We start from the raw sequence: 10975 nt of genomic DNA on the forward strand, positions 1-10975 counted from the left end.
GTGCTGAACCCACTGTAATCACCTTCCACCGCTGAACCGGGAGCCCTGAAGAGCAGTAACCACCTGATAAAACCAAGCACGTTTATTCCTTAAATGACTGACATTATTTTATCATCAAAAAGGCGATGAAAAAAGCACCTTGTAAGCATTAGGTCTGCATAGGAATACTGATACTGACAATAAAAAGAGGACGGCTGTACCTGAGCGAGCACTCGGAAAGCAAAGCGCCCTTCTATTAACTTATACACACTTTAATTTTGGGGTTATTTTTTCCTTTTCTATTCATCTGTTCAAAAAGGAATAAATTTTATGCTCTTTCTGAAGGTAAACGGGCACATTCACTTCAGCGTACAAGGAAGGTCCGCTGTCCTCCAAGTGCTCAATAAAGCTGTTGCACACCAGGGCGGCGCTTTCGCGTTCCTGCACACACCGTACAAAGGAAAACGGCTTTGAAACGAAATGGTTGTGTCTCAATGAAATCACGCAGGAGGATATTCACCGCTCGTCTAGGGAAGAGTAGCCAAGGATATTAACTGGCTGAACAAAAATAAAACCCCTGCTGTATCCTCAGTTCAGATAAAACAATTCAAATAAAAGGCATCACCCGCTGAAGCGCTCGCTGTACCACAGGTGTAACGGGTACGAGTTACGGGTACACACGTATTCCAGTATCTTCACCAAAAAACGACCTTGAAGCAGCACAGGGAACAGATCTGGCACATACGAGTTCCTACAGTAACGACACCTGCCTCGCGCGTTGTAAAGCTTCACCCCGGGACGGGGAGGGGAAGGCAGTCCCGCTGCGAGGCCCCAGCTCTTCCGCCCAGGAACCACGGCTCCCCGCGCGACTTTTGCTGTCGGCACGCAACAAATCGCCTCAGCTGCACTCTTCTTCCTCACATGAGGAGCTCCAACTGTAAAGGAAGAGGTGTGGGCAAACCCTGTTCCAAGATGAAGTAGTTAAAAACTGCAACTGTAGACCATACCATGTGTTTATTCGCTATTTATCACATCCATGCAGCTCCAGGAATGGATCAGCTTTTTTGACACCCTCCTCCCCCCAGAGTCATTCATTCTGCCCGAGCAAAGGGAGAACGGTCTGGTCCCAACTCTCATCCCAGCACGGCTGCTGGGACGCACGAAGGTTTTTTCGGAAGTCGTGAAGTTTGCCTTCCAGCGTAGGAAATCCCAAGAAAAGCATCTGTAAGTTAAAAAGGAAAAACACAGAAAAATACCGCCATATTCCATTTTCGGCTCATTCTAGCCTCCCCAGCGTTAACCCTCGACTACAATGCTGCAGTAGGACAGCGCTCTTTGGTCTGGCCCTATAAATATTGATGGCAGTATCTGAAACGTTCTTGCCGGCTTCAGATTCATATTCAAACAGAAGCGAGGCCAATAACATTCACCCGCCAAAGCAGTATCTTCTGAGAACGCAGAACAGAGAGACGAAAAGGCGGCTCACACGGCAGCACCTTTGCAGTTATAGCTCGTGGGAAAGAAAAATCAGTCAAGCCTTTACCTTCAGTTGTTCTGCAAGTTCATTTGAGTCCCTGAAGATGAGGCCATTTTCATCGTGTTTCACAAGTTCATGCAGGCTGTGAACAAAAGTCACCGAAGAAGACGTGAGACAAAAAGCAGCAAGTGGGACACGTACACTGAAAAAGTTGCACAGTGACACCTGAAGAGACCGTGCTAGGGTTATCTGGAACGTTATGATCCCGGAGGTCTGGAGATCAGCTTCATCCCTGACAAAATGGAATGAAGGCGGCAGCTTTGAAGGTTTAAATTTAAAGATTGCTTCTCCCTTCTACGTCAGACTCTCCAAATCTACTGCTGCAGTACAAAAGGGCCCTCCCCCCCCCCGGACATACGTTACAAATCAGAGCAATCACCTACTTTACAGTTAACATACAAGGAAAATCTGTCCGTGACCCAGTTCACGAGACCTTCACAAGAATTTATCTTTATTTATACAAGCTACTCTTTCCCCAAAGGACTGGCAATTGCACGGCTGACTGCATGCACTCACCCCTTCACGGAACACAGACAGGTCTGTGCAGAAGGAAGCTTTCTTAACATGAGGTGTATGGAAGCAAAGGACTACAGGGTAGGCTTTTAAGGCAATTGGTTGCATTAAATGCTCCCAACTTTGCAGAAACTAGTGTTAATTTTTTAACGGACCTTAAAAAAAAACCAACTTTGAGTCCTAATTTATCTTATTGAATTAAAAAACCAGTTAACTATGGCATAGTACTGGGATCTCATTTGATGCACGCAGAAGCTGCTGAACTCTTGCTTGGTAAGAATACTGTTTTGTATGATCCGCTTCAACTCTATCAGCATAAGCAAGCTCTTACCATTCAAAATATATTGCACACACAGGTAAACAACAGCCAAACATATCTACCACCTTCATGGGAAGATCCAAACCGCTGGACGATTTATGGAGACACACCCCCAGATCGGCCGAGCCTGCAGAGCAAACACAACAGCCGAGGGTCTGAATTCTCCGAGAGCAGTCTTACTGTAAACCCTTCCGTTTACGTCCTGCTTCGGGTGATGCAAGCCGAACACGAGCTACCTTCAACACCAGCCAGGCTGACTCCGTTTCAAGCATTTGGGGGGGGAAAAAAAGCGCGGTATATTTTGTTACTAAAATTAGTCAGCCTTTAGAAACATACCAGGCGACTGCATATTAAATGAAAGGAAATTTTAAAATTTCACATCTCTTAAAGCAGCCTTTCTGCCTCTTCATCTGCCCAGAATGGGTAAGCGCACCGGAAAACTCCATCGCAATCCAGACAGGATATTCTGCGCGGCTCACTAGCGACCTCTTCCAGTTCCAGTGATTTCAAAATAGAGAAACCACAGCGTGACTTTGTAGACATTTTATTCGTTAGTTAAGAAGTACCAAATCAACAGGGTGTTTTACAGCCATATAACTTGGCCGGCTCCAACCCTGCAGAATGTAGATCAAGCTGAATATGTATTTTACTACTTTATTATGCTTGCTCACCCTTTATGCTAATACAACGAACCTGCTGAGGGAATACTATCCCAAGGACATGTTCATTTAGAATTTCAGCTACTTTTGGTTGCTCAGCCAAAAACTTTATGATTTCATTTACTGAAGTGACCCTGAAAGTAAACCGGAACGTGCACAGGCACACTGTATTTCAGCACAGTTAGAGGAAATGAAGAGTACAAAGAACAGGCTAAAATCGCAACGCGGGGACTCTGCCTGCTTCTCAGGATAACAGTGAAAAACTGCAGTTAAAGAGAAATTTAGCAATTTTGCTGGTATGAGTCAAAACCACGAACAGTATACACGTACGCTCTCACTAACCAGCAACTTCATTGGCTTGCTGTATTCTACCAGCTTCCCTGCAAAATCTGTAACAGCTCTCTGCGAATTTGCTACGTTGTTCTTCCCACGTTCTCAAGCCTACTTCATAATCCACTATTTACCAAGCAAAAGAGGGTAATCCTCAGCTTCAAGCCACGGTGTACAGATCTGGATATGTTTAAAGTGCAGTTTATTTATCAGTCCGTTGTAGTAGTCTTTTAGAGGTCCTTTGCCTGTTTAAAACAGAAAAAATATATACCGTAGGGGTTTTTTATCAAAGCAACTGAAAAGAGTGTGGTCTGTGCACCTTACTGCACAGCTGACAAACTCCTGTTGTAGCAGGTACATCAAAGAAGATACAATCCCCAAAAAGCGACGGAAAAGACTGTCCCCCTGAAAGCAACGTGAACCTAGGCTCCTTGTTTACGCAATATTTAGAAGAGCCTGCCATCCATGTCCCCCACTCTCGACCTGCGTTTTCTCTACAGCCAAAAGATAACCAAATAACTAATGACAAATTTCACCAGCACAATCGGCCCTTCCAAATCACACCAAGTTTTCGTTTGCTCTTCATGAGGAAGTTAACCAAACAGCACTCGTCCTGTCTGCACAACTTCTTGGCAAAACCTTGTCTGATGAGCAGATTCCAGCACTAAACAAAAACCTTTCTGCTTAACGCTCCAAACATCAGATTTTAAGTCTCTTTTGCAGTATCATCTCAACGTTGAGCTTAAATTCTTTTGAACGTGGAGTAATGCACAGCTGTACTAGACAGGCAGGCTGAGAGCGTCTCCTCTTTAAAGATGTGCCGCAGTTACCTGGCTGTAATAGTCCAACTATAAATCCCTACTCTTACCCCCAGACACAAAGACAGCAGTCCCTCCTCTCTTCGCCATCAACAGAAGAGTCAGGATAGAACAGAAATGAAAACGAAGCCTTCTGTGTTAGCGCTGAAAGAATTGCAATGCGGAGGAACTCTTACCTGTTATCACACATACTAAAGACGGAAGCTTGACGCCCTCGTTGATATACCGCTCGTAATCTGGAGAAGACAAAAAACTGTTTACAGTCGACAAATATACGGATGCCTGTTTAAGAACGGTCATGGTGTACTAACTGTTTAGCTTCCGACTTCAAGTCGCTTCTTTACAAGCATATATCTAATAAAATAGTAGCAAAGTCTACAAAATAAGACAATGCATATATGTAATAGCTCAGAAAATAACATTGCCATTTACAAGCTAGTTAGAAATATCCCTGACAACTACTCTAACTGAATCCAGATATTGCGCTCCTGAATTTCAACTACTGCTCTTAAACCACCGCTAATTAATCAAATGCACCTGCATTTTCACCTGAATCTGGAGGCATCGCTCTTTAGAGAAGCCCTTCATAACTGCCCAGACAACAACCGCTCCCCTTTAAATAGCTGAGATCAAGCCCTTCATACCTACCTTCTAAAGCTTTCAAAAGGACTGAGAAGTCTTCATCCTCTGAAAGAGAGGGCATTATTAGTGACATTCAGATTTCTATCATTTATAATGAATTATTGTCTTTAAATAACAACAATCAAGATTTTCCTCACCTTCGCCTAAATGATTTAAGTATGGAATGGGCTTTTCCTATTAAAAATCTGCTGCAACTGTCTTCATAAATAAAAGTCTATAACCATATACGATGCTTATTTGCTCCCCCTATTGGCAACGTGGTAGACAAGCCACAAATATTGCGTATCTTCAAAGCTATCAAGTTAAAAATTTCTAGTTCCTAAAGCTAGAGAACTCAGTGTAGAAATTGCCCTGTTAATTCAAAGGCACAAACAATTCTGCCCATGGCTACCAGCAATGGATTTCTTTCTACTCTCTGCTCCCTTTTCCATACAGAGAAAAAAAAAAAAGTGAGAAAAATACATAGTACACATTATCAGAAATAAAGGAGTAAATATTTTAGGTTTTTAATCCGTTTTACGCCACCATGCAAGATAGTATGTGCAGAATGAAAGTTAAAGACGGAATTAGGAAATCCCTTTTCATCATTCTTGAAGCTGAGCCTCTAGACTGTAGCTCTATAACTAAAATATAGCTTCATTTTAAAATCATCCAGTTTTAGCCACTGAGACATATTAAGTACAAGTTGTCTTCAAATTCTTCCAGCCAAATGAAGGAAAAAAGTAACTTTGCCGCTGCTGATGTAAACACGTCTCTTTAACATGTCAAGTGGGGGGGGGAATAGAAAGAGCCATCTTTTGTTACACAGTGGTTAAATATTAAAAAAAGGGCTACTTGTTTCCAAACCTGTCCAGCTTGTGCTGCTGATTAGAAGAGCTGGCCGTCCTCTAGTTTTTATCACACGTCCGCTTTTTTCATCCATTTCTGTAAAGGCAGACATCTGGGTGTCCGAACTGACAGACTCTGTACTACGGAAACAGAAATGTCTGAGTATGGACTACGCAAGCACAGCCAATAAACACGGAAGGAAACGCTATGCTTAATCCACCAGCGTGGATTTCCAAACACTTTGTTTCAGATTTGCTGCTCAACTTCTCTGGAAACACGCTCATTCCAGCACTGAGCTGCAGAGATACCTGATCGTAAGAGAGACCATTTTTCACCCTTCCTATCGCTACCAAGAGCCCAGTGACGCTACTGCTACAGGCACGATTCCCTCTTCTAACAAAGCGTTTTCCTTAACAAGTGGAGAAAATAGTCAGCCTCTCTTTCCAGCTCTCTCTCAAACGTGTAGTAGAGCGTGGAGGCCAACAGTACGTTTATACAATTAAACCCAGAACCTGTACATTCTATAGTGGGCATTTCCAAAAAGAAACTGCTATACACTATGGCTTTCACTTCTTTTTCAAACCTTAGTTTGGTAAAGCAACACCCTGTTAAATCTGCTACAGGAGACATCCCGCACAGAGCCAGAGAGGAACGCTTAACGCTCAGACCACAAAGCTCTCCACGGGGAGCGAAAGGAAGGGACGCTATGAACGAAGCATCCAATCGCTGTCACCTAGTTCAGCGGGAACCAGACAAGAACAGCCCAGTTTCACCCTAGAGAGATTCTACTACAGATGCCCTAGTGCTTACGCCACCTTCTTTAAAAATAAAACGCTTCTATTATCTCACACACCACGCAGCGTGCTATCACAGTTCAATGACGCCACTTATTCTGGCCCCTGCTAGTGACAATTAAGCTAACTTGCACGGCAGCTGCTGTCGCCGAGAGCGCGCAGAGACCACGCTGCCTGCTGGGGTTCAGTTACTTGTGACCCCGTGCAAAAGTATTTCTGGTAGCTAAGCGCGATAGCTTTATGTATGCAGGTAAGGGCTGTAAGCGCGTGCTCTACTTACGCATACCGTGGTTTAAAAGGCTCGTAGTCCTTGGCAAGTTTCATGTACAACTGATGTTGAAGTTCTAATGGCGTTTCCTTAAAATAAGAAGCCGGCCTGTCATACAGCGTTACTGCCCTGTGATGAAGTAAATTCACAAGTTAAATAAAACACAGATGTAACAAAATGCACATGGTACAGCCACAGGCTACAACAATGTAATGCAGAAAGTAATTAAGTGAATTAATACAGCAAAATAATGACTTTTTTGACGCTTACAGCTTTCTGTATTCCTGAAGCTTGCTGGGATACACCCAGGTGGACATACTAATCCCGTAACAAAGGACCCCTTTCTTGCGCGCATATTCAAGGGCTGTAGTGCAACCGTAAAAACTGCAGACATCATTGTCCTCATTTTTAAACTTATCTTATAACCATCCCTGAGCAACTTTGGTCTTAAAGCCCTCCGATTGCAACAGAAAAACATGCAGGGCAGGCTGGCTGTTAAGAAATGCAGTGATGTCTGCCTCATTCCAATTCTGTAGGCAGCCTGGTAGCAAACTTCCATAACGCCTGGACTGCTCCCTTCCAGTCAGTGGGTGTTAATTACGAAGGGCAATGAAGATTCTCGAATGCCCACACTCCGCTAGCTCATTACAAAGCAGAACTAATGTGTTTCAGTGGTAATGAAAGGGCTTGGGAAAGTTGCTTTTGTAAGATTCCTCTGAATCCAGAATCATCAGGGCTATGTTATTTCATTTGACTTCGCGTACACACATACTAATTTGTTAGAGGTACGTGACTTACTTTATGTTGCAATTCACCCATAGATCTTCTTTCATTGCATTAGTGACACACAAGTTATAGTCAGACAAACGCCCAAAAAGCCTTTCATACCTGACAAAAATTAAATCTTAGTTAGAAACCACAGGCAGGCAACCACAACAGCCAAACACTTACTGGCCACCAGTGCCAACGCTAATTAAAAGCCAAACGAAACCAAAAGAAACCCAACTGCCTCCAGTAACTGAAATTTAATTATCAGTTATTGATCGATTCCTTCTACTGAGCAGCATCAGTTTATGAGCGAGGATACAGCATGACTCCCTTATCCTCTAAGACCTAAGAACATCACGCTCCAAAGCCTTTAAAGCCTTTATCTACATGTAACCAATTAGACTCAGCAAGAAACAGACCTTTAAAGATGAGCTGGAGCGTAAAGCAGCATTAGAGAATAAAAAACCCCATATAAAGAAATTCTAATAACAAGATTGAAGTTTGCGTAAGCACATAAGAACAACTTCCCTACTTCATCAGCCACCTTCCCACTTCATCAGGCCCCTTCCTACGTGTTTAACAAAGGCGTTTTACAGAACGTGCTTTCTGAAACAGAAAGCAGTTCAACCCAGCAAAATCCAGAAATCCTTCGTGAAAACAGCCCTTCCCTAGTTATATTCTCCCCGCTGGTTTCCATTCTTCTGAATTCTGCAAAGGTACATAGTTTATAAAGAGGAGGAAAAAACACTGTACAAACCATTTTGCAATTTGTACTAGCGGGTGATTTCTTCCATGACTCAGACTCATTATGGTATATCCATAGTTGTGCCAATCAATTATCAGTTTGCTTCTCCAGAAAAGACATGCTACCCAGGCAACAGCTATACTAGGTAAGCCTGGAGGATTCTGTTTAATAAATAAAACAAGTAAAAATAGCACAAGACTTTAGTCAAGTGACAAACACTATGCAACTACCAAAAAATAAAATCAAATGATTGAAATTGCATCGCTTTGAAGGATCTTAATGAATGAAGACAATTTTGTATTCACCAACTACAGAACTGCCCGTTTCCCCTATGAAGACTGGGAGGCACTTCAAATTTTACCATTGGATCAGGATCAAAATTCCCCTCCAACACACAAACACTTCTGCTAAGATTTATACTTTACTACTACCCACGCCAATGTAATTTTAAAGCTCAACAATTAACACGAAGAACAAACGTGAGCTGTTAACAGAAAAATCAAAGTTTAGAGCAAAAAAAAAAATAGTTTGATACAGGTTTACACCATTGATTAGGCCAGTTTTAGCTCTCAAATAATTAAAACAATGTCTGAGACTGCTAAAAATGCCCTGTAATGTAGTACTGTTTATTTTATTAAAACAAGTCCCAACACAAAACGTACCTGAAGAAGAACATAGGATGGCCGATCTATCTTCAGCATTGCGTACAGTAATTGTATTGCCTGCGCAATGACTTTTATGACATACTGGAAAAGCTTCGGACCAACTGCAAAGCAAGAGAAAACCTGGTAAGAACATGACAGCTCCCCAGAAGCGTGCGCCTCACACAGAACCAGCCACCTCTGCGGAGAAAGGTTTAAAATAACGGTACGCTGTAAAGACGGGACACCTGTTTTTAGACAAATGTCTCGCAATCCCTGCAAATTCCCGTTCTGTGTTTGGTACAGAAAGAAATCGGGGTAGGTATGGATAAACATACACTGAAGGTATTTAAAAGAATTTAAAAATGAACATACACGCAAGGTTAAAAAAAAAAAATTAAAGAGTGTTCCTGTTTGGGGCTGCACCAGAACTGCATTAATGCGCTCCAACAGCGCAGGGACAAGTGTTTAAAACGGGTAGGGGGGCACCGAGGATGCCTGCGGCCGAGCCAGCACCCAGCCCCCCCGGCCCGGCCCCCCCGCCCCGCGGCAGCGAGGCCCGACACCCCCCCCCCCCCCTCCGCGCTGTTTATTTTTCCACATAAATCTCTTTTCCCCCTTTCCCTCTGCTCCCCCCGGCCCCCGACCACAGGCACGGCCGCAGCCGGAGCCGTCCCGCACCCACCTCGCAGCCCCCGCAGGTCCGCCACCGGCACCAGCCGTATGCTCCCGCTCCGCAGCACGTCGCCGTGCGGCCTGCTCTCTGCCGGAGGGGAGAAGCCCGTCAGAGGAGCGGCCCCCGCACACCGCCCCGGCCCCCGCACACCGCCCCGGCCCAGCCGCCGCCTCAGCGCGGCTCGACCCGGACCCCGGGGCGGGGGGAACGGCCCGCCCTCACTCACGGAGATAGCCCAGCAGCGCGACGCTGCGTCCGTGCCGCGCCAGCGAGAGTGCGTGGTACTGCATCCGCGGGCTGCGGCCCAGGTCGCCCAGCACCGCCACGCACACCCGCCCCGCCGCCTCCCGCCGCCGCCGCCGCCGCCGCCACAGCAGCGCGGCCAGCACTACCGCCCCCGCCGCCAGCGCGGCCGCCAGCGCCGCGCCGCCCGCCGCCATCTTGTGGCGCCGGCGGCGGGAAGGAGGGGCGGCAAGGGCGCCCCCTGGCGGCGCGGCGCTCTGAGGGGAACCGGCGTCGCCCGGGCGAGGCGGCGGGGAGCAGGGCCGCCACCGGCTCCGGTTAAATCTCGTTTTAAAATACGGTGGTGAAGAGCGATCGCTAGAGGAGGCCCCAAAACTCTGTATTTTAAAATGAGTTCATGGTTGTACGCAAAATGAATTTTCTTTCTTTCTGCAGGGTACTTGAAAGGAGCCCCGGAAGAGTGGCCCTCAGAACGTGAATTACTCGCTCAGCGTGCCCGACTTGAAAGCTTGGCGAAGGAGTTAACCATAGAACCACAGGAGGCTTTGGGCTGGCAGGGCCCTTTCCAGGCCATCCCCTCCATCCCCCTGCCATGGGCAGGGACAGCTTCAACCACATCAGGGTGCTCAGAGCCCCGTCCAGCCGGGCCTTGAAGGTTTCCAGGGATGGGGCATCTCCCACCGCTCTGGGCAACCCCTGCCACTGTCTCACCACCCTCGGCGTAAACAATTTCTTCCTTATATCCAGTCTGAATCTCCCCTCTTTCAGCTTAAAACCATCCCCCCTTGTCCTGTCGCAGCAGGCCCTGCTAAAAAGCCTGTCCCCCCCTTTCTTGTCGGCCCCCTTTCAGCACGGCAAGGCCGCAGTGAGGTCTCCCCGCAGCCTCCTCCTCTCCAGGCTGAACCCCCCCAGCTCTCAGCCTGTCCTCCCAGCAGAGCTGTGCCACCCTCGGATCAACTCAATAGAGTTGTCTTTTCTGACTGAAAAAGTGACGTATTCTCTAGTGCAGATGACCCCAAATATTTCAGAGATAAAAATAACTCGTACCCGTGCTGGTGAAGAAGAATAGTTCTTGTTCAAGCTCAAGGTATTTGTATTGCAGCCTTCTGCCTTTATGCAATGAGCTATGGTTCAAAGCTGCACCAGGGGAGGTTTAGGCTGGACATTAGGAAGCATTTTTTTACCAAAAGGGTGGTCAGACAGGGGAACGGGATT

The 10975-nt window shown here is 45.9% G+C and overlaps 1 protein-coding gene across 9 annotated transcripts; it reads right to left on the reverse strand.

Moving 5' to 3' along the window:
• Window positions 1–67: 67 nt before the first annotated feature.
• Window positions 68–9970, reverse strand: ALG1 (ALG1 chitobiosyldiphosphodolichol beta-mannosyltransferase). Of its 9 annotated transcripts, XR_015698577.1 has the most exons (14): window positions 9744–9970; window positions 9527–9604; window positions 8863–8966; window positions 8213–8361; window positions 7486–7575; window positions 6700–6816; window positions 5644–5765; window positions 4804–4842; window positions 4332–4391; window positions 3472–3582; window positions 2361–2475; window positions 1523–1598; window positions 987–1201; window positions 68–914 (listed from the first exon to the last, which is right to left on the reverse strand). XR_015698577.1 is itself a non-coding variant. In XM_087730409.1 (13 exons), the coding sequence occupies exons 1-13, from the start codon at window positions 9955–9957 to the stop codon at window positions 1067–1069; spliced, it is 1404 nt and encodes a 467-aa protein (XP_087586535.1). In that variant the 5' UTR covers window positions 9958–9970; the 3' UTR covers window positions 68–1066. The 9 variants fall into 9 exon arrangements, 5 of the variants coding, with proteins under 5 accessions (XP_087586535.1, XP_087586534.1, XP_087586538.1 ...); XM_087730409.1 differs by having other exon boundaries at window positions 68–1201; window positions 6706–6816; XM_087730408.1 differs by having other exon boundaries at window positions 68–1201.
• Between the last annotated feature and the right edge of the window lie 1005 nt (window positions 9971–10975).

This window comes from Nipponia nippon, unplaced genomic scaffold (assembly GCF_047370975.1).
Source record: "Nipponia nippon isolate SJK-2023a ecotype South Korea unplaced genomic scaffold, ASM4737097v1 scaffold_5, whole genome shotgun sequence".
Taxonomy (NCBI): Eukaryota; Metazoa; Chordata; class Aves; order Pelecaniformes; family Threskiornithidae; genus Nipponia; species Nipponia nippon.